General features: G+C 44.4%; 1 protein-coding gene across 6 annotated transcripts in view; it reads right to left on the bottom strand.

The window, feature by feature from the left end:
• The window catches only part of TRABD2A (TraB domain containing 2A), a 114806-nt gene that overhangs the window by 19785 nt on the left and 73237 nt on the right, over positions 1-21784 (bottom strand). For 5 of the 6 annotated variants that reach the window (XM_079959541.1, XM_079959542.1, XM_079959539.1 and 2 more), the window contains exons 3-4: positions 4870-5016; positions 971-1145 (exon numbers count right to left, since the gene is read on the bottom strand). In XM_079959541.1, coding sequence (XP_079815667.1) covers positions 971-1145; positions 4870-5016 — 322 coding nt within the window. The remainder of the gene's footprint in view (positions 1-970; positions 1146-4869; positions 5017-21784) is intronic. The other variant, XM_079959543.1, reaches the window with a different exon arrangement.

Here is a 21784-nt window from a genome sequence, read left to right as displayed (position 1 = left end):
CAAGTTGGCAGTCAGAATACTAGACATGCGAGATATCTACTAAACCACATACAAGTGTAATGAATCGTAGAGTTGACTTATCTTGGCATCTGGTAATTTGCACACACAATAGAGATTCAACACCAAACAGGGAACGAAAAGCTATCAAAGGCATTATAATCATGACAGCAAGAAAAAAGAAAGGAGAAAAAAACAAGGACAAATCATTTTAAAGTTCTCCACACATATATTTAATACTCTTTTCCGGACTGGAAAAGATTTGAACAACTATTAGATGGTTTATAAATAGCAAGCCGCAGCAATGGCTAGACAGCTACATGGAAAATAATGGTTCCGTACACTGTTAAGAAGGGAGAAATGTCTTGTCTTATTCAATTTGCATCAGAAGAAAAAGCTGGATATGAAGCAATGACTTCCAGATTTGAAGCACACAGTTAGCCAAAAGAACAGAATAGTTGTATTTCCAACAACCATTTATGGTTGCCATCAATTTTGATTTTAATTAATTTTTATAATGTTTTTAGAATGGTGCACTATTTTAGTGTTGTTAGCCGCCCTGAGCCCGGCTTCGGCTGGGGAGGGCGGGCTATAAATAAAATTTATTATTATTATTATTATTATTATTATTATTATCCAGAAGAGGGGTACGTTTTTGGTACAAGTAAACAGTGGATGGTGCTATGCAAAAATGCCAAGCTGAATCGAAGTCCCAATGGTTCAGCACATAGTGTTACAAAAATATTGTGTCTGAGCAGCATCAAGAACAGGCATAGGCAAACTCGGACCTCCAGATGTTTTGGGACTACAACTCCCATTATCCCTAGCTAACAGGACCAGTGGTCAGGGATGATGGGAATTGTAGTCTCAAAACATCTGGAGGGCCGAGTTTGCCTATGCCTGATCAAGAAGAACCAGCCAGGCCAATGTGACTGCCATTTGACCTTTAAAAACCACAGCAAGCAAAACGTACCTGCTCCAAACGCAAAGAAGAAACTTTTGTCCGGATACTCCTCCAGTAGATCTTTAACTCTCTTGCCCATCCTCTCATTCCGCTTGTAGATTAGCTCCTGGCGGAAGTAGTTGTCAATCTCCTGAGCCGTGATGCGTTCGTGAGGTGGCAGAGTGGAATTGATGAAATTTGGGACCTGTGTGAGAAAGGGAGAAGTACAAATTAAAAGGGAAAGGGAATGCAAATAAAACTCGAATAGTAGAGCCCAACTAGATGTTACAGGAGCATAAAGCTATGGCTAACCTGTGCCTCCAGATATTTTTAAGCAAGGAAATTACATAACGTAATGTCATCACCTTCAACCTTTCCTTGTACCTGTTCTGATTTACTGGTCACCACTGCAAGTGGGCACTGAATATAATTATAGAATGGATGTGGGTCAGAAACATCTACCTAGTCCCTCAAACATGACAAGACTTCCCTAAAGAGCATGATCCATTGTAAAGGGTGCCAAGACACATAAGGCTCTAACAGCTCTTTCTTCCGAAAAAAAGGAAGAAACACAGAACAGCAGCTCCCTGAACAAGGCATTCCACATGGCACATCCAGCATAGGTTGTGTAGGGTTTGGGAGGTTAGAATTAGCACACTGCCAGTTGTCTAAGTGAGCCACAGACATAGCACAGGTTGTCCTCTCTCATCTGCTCTATAGCTTAAAAAAGTAAAGGTAAAGGACCCCTGACAGTTAAGTCCAATTGTGAATGACTCTGGGGTTGCGGCGCTCATCTCGCTTTACTGGCCGAGGGAGCCGATGTTTGTCCGCAGACAGTTTTTCCGGGTCATGTGGCCAGCATGACTAAGCCGCTTCTGGCGAAACCAGAGCAGCGCACAGAAACGCCATTTACCTTCCCGCCACAGCGGTACCTATTTATCTACTTGCACTTTGGGGCGTGCTTTCAAACTGCTAGGTTTCAGGAGCTGGGACCGAGCAACGGGAGCTCACCCCATCGCGGGGATTCAAACCGCCAACCTTCCAATCGGCAAGCCCTAGTCTCAGTGGTTTAGACCACAGCGCCTTATAATGCTGCAATGGTAGGTGCTTCTAACAAACAGTTGCTTCTGTATTGCAAGATGGTCTACATATAACAATATACCACTGTACTCCCATACCCAATAACTAACAGGCAAATCAACCAACCCTTGCATTTTTTCATAGGTTGCTAGGTCTGCTCCTTGTAAGGGTTGGTGGATTTGCCCTAAGCAAAGACGGGCAGGATAAAAACAGTATTAAAGAAAGAAAGAAAATGCACAGGATGCAAGGCTCTGGCACAAGAAAGAAGAGGACCTAAAAGGTGAGGTTTACACACTGTTTGCTGCCACCGCAGAGCTCCCTCTTTGCAATTCATGCAGAAGAAAGCAAGACTTGCATTGGCTGTGTGCTTTCATCCAGCCACATTCAGCATTTGCCTGCTGTTGCCAGCTCTTCCCAGGGCTAAGTGGCTCTAAAATGCAAGACTGGAAATTATCTATACGAAGCCACATGGCAGAAGGTGTTTAAACTGCATCGCTTATCAGCATATTGGGACTTTCCATTAGCAACCAGAGACAGCCAGTCAAGGCATAAATCAAACTGCCTTTGACCTATCCATCGCTTTGCCAGCACCCAATTGCTCATTTCTGAATATCATCTTTATTACACTGTGGCTGCTATGACTGATTCCATAGAAGCAAGCAGAACGTAACAAAATACATAGAGAAAACTTTGGATTTTATTAATTGGGGAGGTTTTAATTGGGCAGATTCAAATTTGCTAGTCTGCTGTCATTTGCAATGAAATAAAACACTTTAAAATTAAAAAATTAACAGAACTTGGGGGGAAAGCTATATTGTCAAATCTGGCTCCTGTGCAATCAAGAGTGGTAGAGAAAATACAAGAGAAATTTTGGGTGACAAGACTAAATCCATTTGATGCTCAGACAAGCAAAAAAGTGCAACAGGGTATTTTTTATTTTTTTTTAATAGGGGGTCATGTAGTATCAGCTGATGCAGTCTTGTCTATTGGTCCAAGAATGCTTCCTTGAATGCTGTGGCTAGTATCCCTGGTTTTTATTGGTTTGGCCTGAGCTGGGCTAAACTCCTGCCATTTACGCCTGTACAATGCCCCACAGGGGCAAAACCGCTGACAAATACCAAGATATCTAACCATGCCACCAGCTGGCATGTTGAATCATCATCAGCTAATCAAAGGCTCTCAACTATTTATAGGGCATTCATGCCTTTCAAAAAAAATTAAAACCATTTTAAAACAAAACCAGAAAGAGACAGTCAAAAAAAACATAGTCCACTTCACTCTTGGAAGCCAAGGGAACAGACTTTTTACATGTCTCCAAAGAGAGACGTAAAGAGGCACATAACTGAACCACTTGGGAGGAAAGCATTCCACTGCTCTCAAGCCACAATCAAATAAAAGGTTCTGAACAATCTCAGTTCTCAAAAAGATGGCACTTGGAGCAGAGGCTCAGGGACTGAGAGAGCATATGGGAGGGGAAGGGCATTCCTCAGGATATTCAGGACACAGAGGGCTTCAGTAGGACAAAATTAGAACCTTGGATTGGTCCTGGAATCATACTGGTATAACTAGTGCTAATATCAAAACACATGGAATGTTCATATCAAGCCATGCCTGTTTGATGAGTAGTAGTTATTGTGATGGATCTATTAGACCAGGGGTCAGCAAACTTTTTCAGCTGGGGGCCGGTCCACTGTCCCTCAGACCTTGTGGGGGGCCGAACTATATGTTTTGGGGGGAAATGAACAAATTCCTAAGGGACGCAGGTGGCGCTGTGGGTTAAAGCCTCAGCGCCTAGGACTTGCCGATCGAAAGGTCGGCGGTTCGAATCCCTGCGGCAGGGTGCGCTCCCGCTGCTCGGTCCCAGCGCCTGCCAACCTAGCAGTTCGAAAGCACCTCCAGGTGCAAGTAGATAAATAGGGACCGCTTACCAGCGGGAAGGTAAACGGCGTTTCCGTGTGCGGCTCTGGCTCGCCAGAGCAGCGATGTCACGCTGGCCACGTGACCCGGAAGTGTCTCCGGACAGCGCTGGCCCCTGGCCTCTTAAGTGAGATGGGCGCACAACCCCAGAGTCTGTCAAGACTGGCCCGTACGGGCAGGGGTACCTTTACCTTTACCTTTTTGAACAAATTCCTGTGCCCCACAAATAACCCAGAGATGCATTTTAAATCAAAGACACATTCTACTCATGTAAAAACACTGATTCCCAAACTGTCCACGGGCCAGATTTAGAAGGCAATTGGGCCAGATCCGGCCCCCGGGCCTTAGTTTGCCTACCCATATATTAGACCACTTTCAAAGGGAGCCCCAAACTGAGCACATGAGAGCAGTTCACAATCTTGACATGACCGAAGCATGAATGACAGCAATGGTTTCAGCTGGCAAGAATGTGGAAGCTAACACACACACACACACACACACACACACACACACCATTTTGGAACTTACATCCGTCCCCTAACTTCACCTTACCCTTTCAAATTGTTTTTTGATACAGGTGGGTCAAAGAAGAGCCAGTATTAACCCCAAGTACCAAACTGACCAAAGGTGTCAATTTTATTTTCATACAACAACAAAAAACATTCAGTGCCCTCATTATTATCACCATCCCTCCATCTTGTCTGCTTAACATATCAGAGGCAACCTTATCATGAAACAGCAGCAAAGACACTTGTAGAAGGAGAATTGTGGACTGCAATACAAACAGGCAAAAAATCCACACTACTTAAAATTGCAAAAAGAAAAAAGTCTTCCTTATAAATATTCTTATTTGTTGGGAATACAGGCTAGCTAGCAGGAGAGGCTGGTCAACAGTTATGTGTGAAGCATGAGGGGACGGGGGCAAGACTCACTTGAGAAGTGTCATGATTGAAGATGATGGAGTTGAGGTCCCCACAGTTGTAATGCTTGATAAGGTCCTCTGTTGTATAAGGGATCTGCAGGCTGCCTGCTCGGAGATTCTCTTGCTGCAAAAGAGTCTGATTCAAAGCAAAGATCACCTAGGCAAGGGGGAAAGGAGGAAAAGGCAGAGTTCCCCATAAGTCCTTAAATGCATTAGCTAAGAAATATATATATAAAAGGATAAAAATCTTAGCTAAACCCTGCGTGTATCTTTAACCACCCAAACCTCCAATTCACAGAAAGATCATTTTTATCAACATGTGAAGTACTATGGCTTAACACCAATAAATCTCCTAATGACCTAACAATTAGGATGCACGAGCCATTTACTGGTATGTTGCAAGACTGACTAGCTTTTTTGGTGGAAGATGTATGTGGGATGTAATCTACTAGAAGCAGTCAAGTACTGTACAACATTCCTTGTTTTCCTATAGTGGATGTTTGGTTCAGCCAGTCGAAAACTTCCTGTTTCCTCCTGGGCTGGAACATCCTTCCTTTTGCATGTGACTAGCGGTAGGCATGACCTTACCTGTCCAGGTAATAAAAGGACAAGGCATGCTGCCACACTTTCTCTTTTTCCATCTTCCTTTCATTGTGTGAACTGCAGTGACTGTTAGCTTGCAGTCACTGGGATTATTCCCCCATACATATGGGGTAGATCCACATGTACGTATATATTTGTAACTAAGTCGGCCTTCAGGGATCCAACTGTGAACTGATATAAGTAAACTTTTATTGACTTTAAATAAGATTGTTGTGTCTTTATTCTTCTTAAGAGGAATAAAAGAGAACTTACCAGTATTGAATTGTATGATAGTGAGAGGCTTACACAAGCCTGCAACCAGCTATATGCTGTGCGTTAAAGGGGGAATGTAAACTCTGCTAATTCAAGGAACTTGCTAACGCAAGTTAGGAAGGATATTAATAATATATCCTCTCCTGCCTCCCTGAACATTCCCACAATGTGCACTGTATACTTCTTATGGCCGCACTATGTGCTGCTTGCAGTTGTGGGGAAGATTTCCCTAGGGGGTTTTTTTCTTTGAAAGTTTTTTGTTTTGTTTTATTTTATTTGCTTTCTTTGAAAGGCTACAGTCTTGAGTATTGTTTATTTATTTATTATTATTATTAGAATTTATATACTGCCCTATACCCTAGGGTCTCAGGGAGGTACACAGAGCAGAGCCCTATAGAAAAATAAGGGATATTTAATTCTCTCTTCCCCCCCCCTCACTAAAAACTGTTCCCTCTCCCCTCCACAGCTGCCTCTCTTATGATAACAGAGGAAAGATATTGGGACCTGTATGTAGGGATCGGTGTGTCTTCCTGTGTAGGGAGGGGGAAGAGGGATATAAGGACAACTTGTAAGCAAAACCAAGGCAAGGATGTAGATGTCCAAAAAGGGGGGGGGGGTAAGCAGACCGTCCCCTTCACCATTACTTTGCTCATGATTGCAACCTGCCTTTTTGCTTAACATGAAAAATGACATTAATGAGAGAGAGGGGGGATTTCGGTGATTAGCTGTTCACCTCAAGTTTGATTATCAGTACAAGTTTAATGCATGAGAAGTTGAAGAAGCAGTTTTAATTTGGCAGCAGCTGCGCTAGGGACAGTATTACATCAGCATATTGATTTTGAATCTTCTGTTACTAATACGTCGAATAGTTTCCCACAAAGAATACAATGTTCAGAACGCACCAGGAAATCCACTAATCAATTTGTTAATATTTTTATCTTACACCTATAGGCTTCCATGGTTCTCTACTTTTCTGTTGCATTGTGCAGTTCTCATTCCACACTGGGGCTTGCTTAAATCTAGGTATCCTTTCTAAAACGGCAATTCCAGGAGTAAGTTCCATTGAACATACCAGCATTTATGTCCAAAGGATGTACTGAACAAACCTTTACTCAGAGGAGACCCACTGAAATTAATGCACCTAAGTTAGCCATGGCCATTCATTTCAGTGGGTCTACTCTTGAGTAAAACATAGTTGAATATCACCCTGAGTAACCACACATAGGATTCTGCTGCGAATAGAAGCAGAATCCCATGTAGATGAAGCCATAGTTCACTGTATGTATGTGTGAGTGCCATTGCAACCCGATAGCACCTACATGGGGTACAATATGGCTTATCGAGGCAATGAATAAGGTTGCAGTTAAATAACTGATATTCTTTTATGTTCTGTAAACAGTGGTCCCTTTATGGCAGATGGATCACACAAAGATAATAGCTGTTATAAATGGAAGGCCTTTATGCAGAAGCAAAACCTAAAAGCTTCCCAGTATAGTTTGTTCTAGCAAACGTTATCATGTCGGGCGATTGCGATACCAGGTGCAGCGTCAAACAGTGTGCCCTTTGTGAAGAGTTTATCTTTGGTACACAGTTAAGTGACCTACAGTCAAAGGCTTTCATAACAAGGGAGAATTCCAGAGCCTGTGAATTCTAAAAGGTGTTGTTGTTTTTTCCTTTGTCAAAAGGTTTTGACCAATGGAAAGGGGAGACGGAACGGATAAAATGCAAACTTAATCGAGAAGTGGGTCCCAAAAATTAACAAAGTGTCAAAAGTCCAAATCCTTAAGTTTCCTTTTTCATGATTCGCTTCAAAAAGAAAATTCCAATAAGGAAAGCAACAACTTAGCATTTCTATAGTGCTTTGAGAGTCCAAGCATTTCAAACACATTACCTTAACAACCGTTATATCAACTCCTTAAATAAATTAGCATTATCCTTATATTGCAGATGGTGGCTGGGGAATAGCATCTTGCCTAAGGCTACCTAGTGAGGCAAAAATATGAACTGGGACTATCCTGAAGAAGCGTCTCCACCCCCATTGTTCTACCCCGACACTGAGGTCCAGCACTGAGGGCCTTCTGGCGGTTCCCTCACTGCAAGAAGCCAAGTTACAGGGAACCAGGCAGAGGGCCTTCTCGGTAGTGGCACCTGCCCTGTGGAATGCCCTCTCACCAGATGTCAAAGAGAATAACAACTACCAGACTTTTAGAAGACATCTGAAGGCAATCCTGTTTAGGGAAGCTTTTACTGTTTGATGTATTACGGTATTTTAATATTTTGTTGGAAGCCGCCTAGAGTGGCTGGGGAAGCCCAGCCAGATGGGCGGGGTATAAATAATAAATTATTATTATTATTATTATTATTATTATTATTATTATTATTATTATCCTGGTTCATAGGTCAAACAAGGCCGCTACACTATGCTACCTCTAAACAACTTAATTATAGTAGATGATAGACAGATAGATAGATAGATAGATAGATAGATAGATAGATAGATAGATAGATAGACAGAGACAGATAAGGGATGGGGTTAGGGATGAGGAATCCAAAAGATGGAATCCCTCCCAGCTGACCCTAAATTGGCCATATGACATGCAAGGCGTGGCCAAGGCAAAAGTGGGTGTGGCCAAAGTGGGCGTGGCAATCACCCCAATCAACAAACAGCACACATCTCCCCACATGCACACACAAAACACGTTCCACATCTGTATAATATTCCCTTCCACAGCTGCACTCCCCCCAAAAATATAAACATTCTTTCACTCTGACCTACTTTCACAGGATACACCACCCTGAGCTCTTTACAGAAAGAACAGGATTCTAAAAGAAAATGATTCTGCTCCGCAGTAGTTTGTGAACCATGTAAGATTGACCTTTGCAAGAAGCTGGCTCTGTTTAAAACGAATTTAACTAACTCTTTAGAAATTACCAGCAGAGTGGAGCAAGTCCACAAGTCTGCTGTCCCAAAAATGTTTGAATAAAGAACTTAGCAGGTTTTAATTTTGACTAAACATGCAGCATGAAATAAGTCAGCGTGTAGAACTTAAGAACATACACTGGACTGACATACCACACCAACTTTAGCTCCAGGATCAAACCAGACTCGGTGTTGCTACATCTGAGATCAGAATTCCAGCAGTTTTTTTATACAATGCAATAAAATAAAGTTTAAAAAGTGCAATGGACACGTGTGTATAACTGGAGCAAGTGCGTGGCATTGGAGAAATGATAACAACTCCCCTCCTCTCAGCGGTTTTCCCAGTTAAAATGCTTCCTCTGTGTATAGGTAAAAAGGTAAGGGTAAAGGACCCCTGGACGGTTAAGTCCAGTCAAAGGTGACTATGGTGTTGTGGCACTCATCTCGCTTTCCAGCGGAGGGAGCCGGCGTTTGTCCACAGACAGCTTTCCGGGTCATGTGGCCAGCATGACTAAACCGCTTCTGGTGCAACAGGACACCGTGACAAGTGCCAGAGTGCATGGAAACACCATTTACCTTCCCGCCACCACGGTACCTATTTATCTACTTGCGCTGGCATGCTTTCGAACTGCTAGGTTGGCAGAAGCTGGGACAGGGCAACAGGAGCTCACTCCATCACAGGGATTCGAACCACCAACCTTCCGATTGGCAAGCCCAAGAGGCTCAGTGGTTTAGACCACAGCGCCACCATATAGGTACCATATACACTGCTTACATTTTGCCCAATGGGCAACTGGCAGCTCCGAGGTGCATTTATTTAGAGAAATGGCACACAAGGATGAGTTAAGCTTCCTGTGCTAGCGCCTTGGTCCCAATATGAATCAGGAGTGCTGACATGTATTTAAATCCATAAAATGTAAAAATAAATAATTTATATTTTTAACTCCTTGTTTACGTATACAGCTGTGCACCTCAGATATTATTTTCTCCACACCATGCCTCTCCAAATAGTTTTCCTCATCTCCTGGCCTCCTTCCACACCTATCTTCTAAACCACTTTGCCTACCTGAATTGTAAACATTTCGTGGCTTAGGCCTGGTTTGTACTTGCCTCTCTCACACACACCTCCTTCCCCTACCACAAAATGCCCTTGTGTCCCACATGAAGCCACAGCCACACTTCCCCAATGTCCCTCACTTGACATTACATTACATTACATTACATTACATTACATTACATTACACTCCCTCCCTATATTTAACTTTCTCTCACGGCAGGTCCGCACTGAGCCTGGGCATGGTAAACACTGGCCACAAAAATGCCTACTTAACAAAAATTACAAACCTGTCACACAACTCATGGGTAAGAGCACATACTAGATGTTCCCTTTGACCTAACACAACAATTTCCAAAAAAAGATGTAGTGCAAACAGAGCAAGTTTTTCCTCAAAAGCAGCCCAGAAAATCTGTGGATGAAAAATGCACCGTGCCACTCAACTTCTCCATCATACATTTTATAAAGTTCCCAATAAGCCATATAATATCCTTTCTATTCCAAATTCCTCATGGACCATCCTTGAACCTACCTCCCCTACACTGCCAAATTAGAAAATAGTTCAAAAGACCGATTTCATACTATAAGATACAGAACCTGGTCTCCCTGCCCCATCCACATTTTTCATTATAAAGTCGGTATTTGATTCAGCGGACCCACCCTTAAAGCAAGGTGACAACTTTGGTCCTTTAACAGAATATTCTTGCAGCTGTATAATACTCTATTTTGGGTAAGCAGAAAGTCTCAAGTCTTTCAGAGAAGTACTTGGGGTGAAACTGGTTATAATGTCCCAGGACGGCGGGAAATACAACAGAATTTACAAACATTATATGCCATGCATGCCATTTCATGGTTGAGCCTCCTACAAAGAATCCAGTGTACTAATTATAGACCCAGATGAAAAGTGGCCATCGACACATGTCCTGCATAAGCAATTTTGCAACAGTAAAGCAGATTTTCAATATTGGGAAATCTATTCCCAACAGATGTTCTGCATATAGGTAGTTCTGCTACTCACTAACACAAAAGTGGAGGGAAGTTAGGCAAGGAAGAAGCAGTCAGCTGGAAAGTGTGAACTGACTAACCAGAATATATACCACACTTTTACAACAACAACAAAACCCCACACAACTGTTGTTATTGTTATCCCCCGAATAAACTGCACAGAATACAGATTCCTCCCCCCCCGCCCTTTGCTCCCTTACACTGTGCTGCATTTGTTATTCCAAAACCTTCCTTGGACTGGCTTGCAGGAAGCCAAGCCAAGTTTGTTGCCTTTTCAAAAATATTTCTCACCCCCCACCCCACCCACAACCCGAACAAGGATGCACCATCCCTACTAAAATGCATTCACACCAACATCAAAGCATCTTCTGAAAGGATGCACTGGGAGAACAAAAGTAACAACTTTATTTGAAACCTTCCCCCACAAACACACACACACAATTCCCTATTTCCACTACCATCTCTCCCTCCTCCCTGTCCCCAATTTTTGGTAGTGTGGAAAAAATTGATTAAGCTTTGTAGTCAACATAGTGCTCCAGGCTTCATTCTCCTGGCTGAGATTTCTTCAGCTGTCAGGGCAGGGGTGGGGAGACACTTGTCCCTTTTGCCAGCATTGTTGGAGCAGCCTGCTAGGCCAAGGGGGTGGGGTATGAGAGGGTTAGAGCCCGGCAGATGCCTTTTTTGTCAAAGACAAAAGACCCCCAGCCATCCTCTCCACTTTTCATCACTTTCATCCAGGCCGGATCAAAGCACTGCTCTGCATATGAAAGGGCCCCGGCATTATGCGCCTCAAATTAGCCTATCGCCACCCCGCTAGCCTCTGAGGCCTTTCAACAAAAGCTCCCACATCTGTTCCATCCGATCCGTTTGCCTCATCTTCTCGCTCAGAGTGTGTTGTGCGTGTTTGTTTCTTCCCCACCCTCCGTTTGGAAAGCAATTCAGCTCCCTGAATTACAGTTCAGGGAGAGAAGGTCTTCCTCTCCTCTCGGCTGTTTTTAATAGTCTCTAGGGATCCTTTCGACCTGCCGTACTCACTCGAGCCACTCACGCTGTGGGTACTCTGGCACAATGGATCCGTTTCTGCACTCGCCTTTCTTCACCTGATGCAGGAGACTCGGGTGCCGAATGCTGCAAGCGAAGGCCGCTAGCCCTGAATCAAAGCGATCCTTGAATCAAAGGCAGGGTGGCTATGAAAGTCAATAATCCTCTTTTGTCATGGTAATGGTTCGTGCCAAGCACTGAGAAGAAAAGCGGGACTCTCTGCTTAGATGCTGTGCACCTCCTTAGATGGGCTACGCCGGCCTCTCAGCTGCTTTTGAAGCCCTGCTCAAAGCCTATAACCTGAACTTTCCTCAGACCCTGCGAAGACCCACCCAGGGCACAAATGCAGGGGAAAGGGCCAAGCAAGATTTCAGAGCGGATACCTTTTTAAAAAAATAATAATAACTTCATGTGCCATGGGATTACATGGATGCTACACCGGAATTTCCAGTCTACAATTCACAATTATATTTATCGAATTTTTATCTCCTGCTGAAAGGTTTTGTGCGCTTGGCTCTCTAAAATGGAATGAAGGGCAGCGTCTCACTTTATACGGCATATAGGATTGCTGTGGATAAAATGGGGCTTCCCACAGTAACTACATAGATGTGAGTGAACAATTGTGGTAGCTTCTCAGTTGGTTGGAGTGTGGTGCTGATAACGTCAAGGTTTCAGGTTTGATCTGCATACGGGACAGCTGCGTTGCAGGGGGTTGGACTAGATGATCCTCAGGGTCCCTTCCAACTCTACGATTCTAGGATACACATGTTCTCACTGTACGTACATGGTTTGGGGGCCCTGACTGGACCAGCTCTCCAAGGGCACATATACAGTTGCTTAAGGATGCATATTGTCAATCAGTCTCTTCATATTTGCTGCCCGAGACACTAAACCAAATAACCAAAACATGCTAAACCAAATAAGACTGTTACATAAACATGTAGAAACGCTCTCTCTGAGAATTCTGTGGAGGTTGTACAAATACAGTGGTACCTCAGGTTAAGAACTTAATTCGTTCTGGAGGTCCATTCTTAACCTGAAACTGTTCTTAACCTGAGGTACCACTTTAGCTAATGGGGCCTCCCGCTGCTGCCGCACCGCAGGAGCATGATTTCTGTTCTCATCCTGAAGCAAAGTTCTTAACCCGAGGTACTATTTCTGGGTTAGCGGAGTCTGTAACCTGAAGTATCTGTAACCTGAAGCATCTGTAACCCGAGGTACCACTGTACGCAAGTTCACCCCAAATCTTGCAAGCCAATCCCTGGAATACAGCTGCACATAACAGCATCATGTACAAAATAAGCAGCAAGCCATCACATTTTAAGCCCTCTTGTTCTATGTTTACTCATTAAGCCAAACTGGCAGAAGAGCAAGATTATCTTGCATTCAATTTGAACTAAGAAATTGCTTTCCAGAGATGTATTTATTTTTATGCACCCAATTTTTTTTTAAATGCATGATTCAATTTCCAATGCACAATTTCCAATCTTCTAAAGCACAGAAGTAATAGGTGAGCTGTTATCCTGCTATTTATGTATTTATTTCATTTTACCCTCACCCTTTAGCCCTAAAATGGGGGTGTCCAAGCAGAGGTTAGCCCACCTTGCATATAGAGGGTGAGCAGGCAAATTGTTTTTTTCCTCCACTGCCAACACTGTCCCCAAAGTTCAACACATTCTCTACAGGAGGCAATGGCAGCCATTTTGTTTATACAAGGAAATGTCATGGGGTACAACTCAAGGGAATCATAGATGGGTCCAGAGCTCCCCTCTGCCCTCCAATGGCTGCATCAGCTGGCCGGGCTGACCCCCCCCCCCACATGCACCCCGGGTACCAACAACCACCGCTACACCACTGGAAGGATGTTAAACCTGCCTCAGTAACAGCAATATCTGGTGCAGGGCTGTCTTAAGCATATCCGGCGCTGTGGTGCAAATATTCCTCCGTTTCCCAGGACCTCCCCTGTTTCCCAGGACCCCAAAGTTGTTGACAGCATGTAGCCTTGAGCGGGAGATCTTTCAAGGTAGAGTGGATGGGGGGGAGTGGTGGTAAGAGTCATGTTTATTATGTGCAGAGCTTGGGATGCAAGCACACACCACGCAGCCGAGGAGGTGGTGTGTCGCGGAGCCAGCAGAGAGAGCTGCGGACTGCGGGAAAGCATCCGGAGCCTTCCCGCCTCCGACGGGCGCTGGAGGCACACAGGCACCAAGCCCCTGCTCGCCTCGCTTACCTCCCCGCTCTCCCCTCCCCAGACTCTCTGCCTGGTGCCCTCCACTGCTTGGCACCCTGGCTCGCTGCGCCACTACACCCAATAGTAAAGACGTCCCTGATCTGGTGTGAGAGCCATACTTTGCCCTTTCTCAAATGCACTAAAGATTGCATCCTGCTTATCTTGTCTCAAAACCAAAAACAAACAAACAAACGGTGGGAGCCACCTGCACAGCCCCACTTTGGGTTTTCTTTCCTGGTCACACTGAAGTGTGACAGGAGTTTTGGAAACCAACTGTATACCAGTGGCGTAGCGTGGGTTATCAGCACCCGGGGCAAGGCAAGTAATTTGCGCCCCCTAACCCATGGATTTGCGCCCCCTAACCCGTGGATTCGCGCCCCCTAACCCGTGGATTTCCCTAACCCCCAGATGTTGCGCCCGGTGCGGCCAGCCCCCCCTGCACCCCCCACGCTACGCCACTGCTGTATACACATCAGTATGCTGATGTCACACAACTCTATTTCGCTATAATATCTGAATCAGGAGGGGCTGACCCCAGTAGTTCAGGCACCGGTGACTTCCAAGATTAGATTACTGCAATGTATTCTATGTGGGGCTTTCCTCGAGTTTGACCAGAAACTGCAGTTAGTGCAGAATGAATAATAATAGCTTAAATGTCCCGGGCCCTAACGAATCCTCCACCAGGGCCAGGGCTTTTTCAGTGACAGCTCCGACCTGGTGGAATGCCCTGTCCCACAAGATTAGGGCCCTGCAGGACTTGATCTCCTTCCGCAGGGCCTGTAAGACAGAGCTATTCCACCTGGCCTTCAACCTGAATTAGCCTGATCCTCTATTCCCTTTTCCCTTTCCTCTTCTATGAAGACACCCTTTCTGGGACCCCACTTTTAATTCTTCCCTGGTCTCCTTGCTGGCCCTAGTAGGACCAACTTGGCCAGTTAGCCCTGGTGATCATTCGATGTCTACTGACTGGGTTGGGTTTTTCCCCAAAAATGACCCCTGAATTTTTGAATTTTATTGATTTTATGTTGTATTCTATGCTGTTTTATGCTGTTTTAAAGTTGCATGGAGTGCATGGGCAGCGTGAGGGCTGAACCACCATGTCACTCCCAGTGCCACCCCCCGTGGTGTGCCATTTGTCAACACCTCAGGGATGACAGCCGGGGCGGCCCACATCTCCTACATCCCTCTTCGTACGTCCCTGCCCATGGAATAGAAATGTCAAATCTTCAGTCTTTATGATCATAAACTGGGAGGTGGGGTTTTTGTGTGTGTGTGTGTGTGCTTGAGACAATTTTGAATGACAGGAGTAGAGTCCAAGGCAGCTACTAACAACATTACCCCGCTTGGTAAATGGCAGGCATTGTGAAGGAGCTGTTAGAATACCTTTGGCCATGACACCTGCAGACACTTTAACGCCCTCTCAGTCTGGAGAGGCTCTGCTTACAATTACTACAAATAAATCCAGCATTAGCAATTGCAAGGAAAGGGAACTTGACTTAATCGCACCCCAATTTTAAAATGAAGTAAAGATGTAGCTCAAGGACATTAGCGCGAAGCCCACCTTGAACAGCACATTACAAAATAGACTCTCACCCAAATTGCTAACAATCAAAATCAAATACCCATTTTCAAGGATAACTTCTTTTGTGCAGGAGAAATAAGCAAGGAAAACCAATTGCATTTGTGTTATTATTTCAAAACAGGTCTACTAAGTGTTCAAGGAACTATTCCTAATTGTCAAATAGCCTTTCACAAGTATCTATTTGCCTGAGAACTTCAGATAAAATCTTTAGCATTCAATTAAATGATTTTTTTTAAGGGATGAAATGTCAGGCTTGTTGATATTGAAGTTCCAATATTTAGCACCATTACTGGAACTCAAGGGGTGATTTTTTTTTTTGAAAGAGGAGTTATCAATTGAGCACACAAACAGGTGAAAAGGTGGTATCTATAGCAGCTACCCATGCAACTTTTCCATTTATGATTCTATGGATCAGCAAAGATAACACATCAACCTTGGGGAGGGTGTTCGCACAGTAGAACCAGCATGACCAATGGTTAGGGGTAATGGGAGTTGCAGCCCAGCAACAACTGAAAGGCCACAGAATCCCCTTCCCTAATATCTTTTCCAGAGTAAAAATATCAGCCAGCATCAGAACCACTGGCCCTAGAAAGCTTACGGTAAGCTAAAATAATCAATTTATACCTAAACTGAATGAAAAATAATAATCCAAGAGGCCAAGTACCTGAATTTACTAAGGACAGTGATCTATTTTTAGGGCTCTGGTCCAAGTTCAGATTAGAGAGACAGAACCATAAGAAGATTGCTGAGGCCTTGAAGCTGCCCATCAACAGCTAGCAGCCCCAGGACAGCAGACTGAGCAAGCACATAGGTCACCCTCTCCCCACTGTAATGAATCACAGAATCAAAGAACTGTAGAGTTGGAAGGGACCAAAGATCATCTAGTCCAGCCCCCTGCAATGCAGGACTATGCAGATGTCCCTTATGGGGATCGAACCTGCAACCTTGGCATTATCAGCACCACACTCTAACCAACTGAGCTATCCAGGCTCTATTAATAGATTGCGTTTTTATTAAATTAAATTCTTTCTAAATATCCATCTTGACATTTATTAAATTTATATCCCACACTTCCCACCGAAGGAGCACAGATAAAGAGACATGTAAATGAACAAATGCAAATCTGCCCTATATTTTGGTGACATGTTTCCTCCTTTGTGGCGGTTCATACGCAACCACCCTAAAAGTAACAAACAATTGCGACGAAATGAGGATCTTTGGTTCCTCTCAGTATCTGCTCCCCAGACAGAGCTTCACAGAATATCAGCTTTGATGAAACTTTTCTCCATTCGGATAGCCTCGGAAGGGCACTCCAAAACATTATCCTTCCCCACAAAAAACATGAAATATAATGTCAGCAGAAGTTCATTTACAAAGGTAGACAGATACTCCATGTAAATATCTAACACACAGGACACTAAAATGTTCAAACAGAGTTTGTGTGTTTTAGTTCAGCCATTTTGTTGTTAACTTCACCACCAATGGATTAGATTAGCAATGGCTATTAAACAAGGGACGCGGGTGACACTGTGGGTTAAACCACAGAGCCTAGGGCTTGCCGATCAGAAGGTTGGCGGTTCGAATCCCCGCGACGGGGTGAGCTCCCGTTGCTCAGTCCCAGCTCCTGCCAACCTAGCAGTTCAGAAGCACGTCACAGAGTGCAAGTAGATAAATAGGTACCGCTCCGGCGGGAAGGTAAACGGCATTTCCGTGCGCTGCTCTGGTTTGCCAGAAGTGGCTTAGTCATGCTGGCCACATGACCCGGAAGCTGTACGCCGGCTCCCTCGGCCAATAAAGCGAGATGAGCGCCGCAACCCCAGAGTCGGTCACGACTGGACCTAATGGTCAGGGGTCCCTTTACCTTTTACCTATTAAACAAAGCGACACAATTTTCCTGAGCTTTCATTGATTCTGCATTCTGAAATAGCCAGAACGGTTGAGGAGATGGGGGCACATCACATCTCTTAGCTAACTTCCACCAATTCTCTGCAACTGATCCATTCAGTTTTGCACAGGGTAGCAACGCTGAGGAGTTAGCTCCACCACCTGTCCTAAGAGTGCATCTTAGATCCTGTCTGAGATCTTCCAGAGCACAGAAGGGTTGAGTGGCAAAAGCACAGGGGAAGAAGTGTGGAAAAGACACTGCTTTAAGGTTCATGTTGCACAGGTTAGACATTTGAACACCAAAGCGCAAACAAAACAATGGTTCCACCTTCAGGTTTCAATTACATCTCATTTACAAATGGAAAGCAACAGCAGCAGACAAGAACAATTTTATTCTCAGGATGAATAAGCAGGCATTGGCAATTTCTGCTCTTGTTTTTGTCAGAATTCTCTGACATCCTTTTACACCAAGTCACCTGCTTGGGCAGGGCATGAATGTGAGCTGAGAACATCCCGGTTCAGCTTTCACCATGACCACGTGGGATGTAATCCACTGGGAGCAGTCAAGTACAACATTCCTTGTTTTGCTAGAGTGGACATGCAAGGGAATGTTTGGTCCAGCCAGTCAAAACTTCCTGTTCCTCCTGGCCTGGAGCATCCTTCCTTGCATGTGACTAGTAGGTGGGCATGACCTTTCCAGACCTGGTAAAAGGCCAAGTCATGCAGCCACCTCTCCTCTTTTCGACCTTCCTGTTCGTCCTGTCTGCTTCCTGCATCACCTGGACCGTACTGCTGTCACAGCAGTCCCCCAGGTAATCTCCCTAGATTGAATTGCTTATTGTCTTAAGAAACTCACACGAGTTTGCAACCAGCTTTCTGCTGCGTAAGAAGGGGGATGCACTCTGCTAAGTGAAGAAACTTGCTAGCGCAAGTTAGGAAGGATATTAATAAAGAATATATCCTCTCCTGCCACCCTCAACATTCCCACAGGTGTAGTTACGCCACTATTCTTTCAACCTGTAATATCAATTCCTATTTCTGATGGAAGTGCCCATGGTTAGGGATTCAAAATGGTAGACAAGAGGGAGGGACCAGCAAGCATGGCAGAACCCTGGCATTCCCAAGAGTATCTGGTAAAACAAAAACTAAGAAGGGGGGGGACCCAAAGTGAATATGTTCAGTGGTCAAGGAATTGTGCCTTACTATTGGAGCAGGAAAAATAAAAACTGTGCAGAAAAGAGGAATAGAATTGAGTTTCCTAAGAAAAAAAAGGGCATGGCTGACTCTACAAGTGAACAGGAGCATTTCATACTGCAATGTTTCACTGCAGGTCCCTCATATAGGAATTATAACGCTGAACCTTACAAGTTGCTGTCAGGATTTCTATGTGAAGCACTCTGGAAAAGCACTTCATAAATATCACTATTACTATTATGTACAGGACAGATTCTCCACTAGTTCAAACCAGCATAACTAACATGTTTTACAGACAGAGAGTCTCCCTCGGCGTACAGCTGTAAGGAAAAAAAATAGAAATCATAATTACAGATTGGCAGTGCTTCCATAATATACTGCAGGTGTCACTGTAGGCATGGAAATCCTAGTCTTTTTAACTCTGGGTGAATCCTGCACTTTTTACTTTTTTGGTAGGCGGTGTTTGCAGGCAAATTTGGTGTCTATTTTGTGTCTCAGCAGAATGGAGTGTTTTGCTTTAAATATTATTGGTGGTACTCTAGGCCCCCAGTCAGGTATCTCTCCCCTTTGTGTTCAGTCAAGACTAGAACAAGATGGCAAAGCAAGGGGTTTCAGATCCTTTCTTTAACCTACTGAATGAGATAGAAAATGAATTATAAAGTTTATCTCCCCTCCCCATTCCCTCATGCAGTTAACACACCAGGACCTAAAGACCCTGGGTTTAGATCTCACCCTTCTAGATTAAACCAAATCTAGTTGATAGATCTTCAAACCCTAAAAATACAGTATCACAAAATATAAATGAATATAGTCCATACAATGCTATCCACATAGTGTTTCAGGCAGCTTTCATGCAATGGGAGGAAGCTGCTTAAAACCAAAATCCACACATGAAAAACACCAGGAATCCCAGGACTACAACCAAAATACATGTTTCCCGTTTAGATACACTGCCAGAAGTCATCTGGAGAGGTTGAGTATCACCAATACACAGATTATCACGACACCCATCTGTCCCCCACAATCAAATAAAGTGGTACCTTGGGTTAAGAACTTAATTCGTTCTGGAGGTCCATTCTTAACCTGAAACTGTTCTTAACCTGAGGCATCACTTTAGCTAATGGGGCCTCCTGCTGCCGCAGCGCGATTTCTGTTCTCATCCTAAAGCAAAGTGCTTAACCTGAGGTACTATTTCTGTGTTAGTGGAGTCTGTAACCTGAATTGTCTGTAACCTGAAGCGTCTGTAACCCAAGGTACCACTGTATAAGTAGGGTTGTGGGTGTTCTAAATCAGCATCTGGTTGTAGGCAGGGCTTACTTTTAGCCAGAACTCACCGGAACTCAGTTTTGGCACCTCTCAGGTTGGCACCACTGCCATTGTAAGAGAACAAGGGAGGCGTTCATGGCAAGTCCTAGCACCTCTTTTTCTAGAAAAATAGCACTGGATGTAGTAATGGACAAGATGAGGATCAATAAACAAGACTCAATCCAGAAAAGACAGTAGTGCTTTTTGTCCACAGCAGGCCGTTCCATTAGGAACTTGGCCCTCCAGCTGTTTTTGGACTACAACTCCCACCATCCCTAGCTAACAGGACCAGTGGCCAGGGATGATGGGAACTGTAGTCCCAAAACAGCTGGAGGGCCAAGTGTGGCCATCTGTGCATTAGGCAAAGCAAGGCAGCAGGTGTGAGGAAATTGATGGACCATCCCCACTCCATCCCACCTGGCTCCTTGATGGACCATCCCCACTCCATCCCACCTGGCCAGTCGTACGGCTCTCGATGTCTGCTTTCCCCTGCCAATCTCTAGGAAGATCCATGGTGAACCTCAGGGCAAGGCATTCTGGACAAGGTGGCCGTGAAAGTGCCTGTGCTGACATTATGCTGATTTGAAACCCCTCTGCTCCCAGGGATTTTAGGTACCATCAGCTACAAACCACCGCAGCAGCACAGGCGCTTTCATGGCCACCCTGCTTAGCATATACCTCACTCCAAGGACCCCAAAGGACCTTTTTTAGAGTGAGGAAGGGTGGTGGGCAGCTGAATCTCTTGTTGGATGACAAGACAAGTGGCTCTGAAAAAGTTGGGTACCCCTCTTAATGATCAAGTCTGCAGGCTGGTTTCTCCCACTTGTTTCATCACCCCAAGCTCTCCAGAGAAGTCACTTGGCTTTACTAGCCAGGAGACAGCAGTTGGGAGTTTTGTCCAACACCTGAGCTCCTTTCCCTTAGTGGGCCAAAAATAAATATGAAAAATTAGCCCATGATTGTCCAGATGCTACAGCCTAGTCTGGTCTTGGTATGGGCTTTTCCAAGTGGTTGTTCCTAGTTGCTCCAGCTATCTATGGTTGCTTACTTTTCTTAATGGCACTAGACCTGACATGACAACTCTACAAATCCTACGAGTGGGAAAATGGCCCCAAGATTATCTGTCCACTGTTGTTGGCTTCCTTGCTGCTCTCTGTTTAGAAGACAATATAGTGTGCACCTAACTTACTCTCAACTCAAGCTACCAATTCCTGAGTCATAAAGGCTGCCTATGAATAAAACAGTGCATACAAATTCAGTCTAATTATGCTTTCTATCATATCCATTTATGGACAACTGAAACAATGGAAACGTGTCAAATCAGAAGGAAAATCTAAAGAAATGATTTGCAAAACCAGCTGTCCCAAATTCAATTCATCACAGAAGTCAGCTTGATCCAGTCAGAATTTCTAGACACCTCCCTTGCAATTGCTTTACACATTCATTATTTGAAAAGCACACATTGCAATCTAGATCGACATGAAATGAAGCCAGGAAAGGACCTGTTCTCTTGTTTGAATTATCTCAAACAAATCAGCAAGGGTTTGACATTCAGCCATTTGTTTCATCTGCCATTTGGATGCCACAGGCCTTGGTTGGAAGTCCTCCAACAGCTCACTCAGCGACATGGCTTGAAAGCAGAGATCCCGGTGTGGCTTGAAACTGATATTGAGGTGTCAGACATGCAAGCCCACAATGATTTCACGACATGAAAGGAGCTAGTCAAGGAGTTTTTCCATGGCATTGGAGATCCACATCGCTTGCACACATTCTCTCTCTTTCAGCACTCGCAACGTAAAGAGCATAGAGTGACATTTTGGATGGGGAGTTGGTGACCATTACAACCTGCACTAAA

The sequence above is a fragment of the Podarcis cretensis genome (assembly GCF_951804945.1).
Source record: "Podarcis cretensis genome assembly, chromosome: 17".
In the NCBI taxonomy this organism is placed as follows: domain Eukaryota; kingdom Metazoa; phylum Chordata; class Lepidosauria; order Squamata; family Lacertidae; genus Podarcis; species Podarcis cretensis.
Note: the sequence above shows the minus strand (reverse complement) of the source record. Positions and strands in the feature narration are given on the sequence as shown.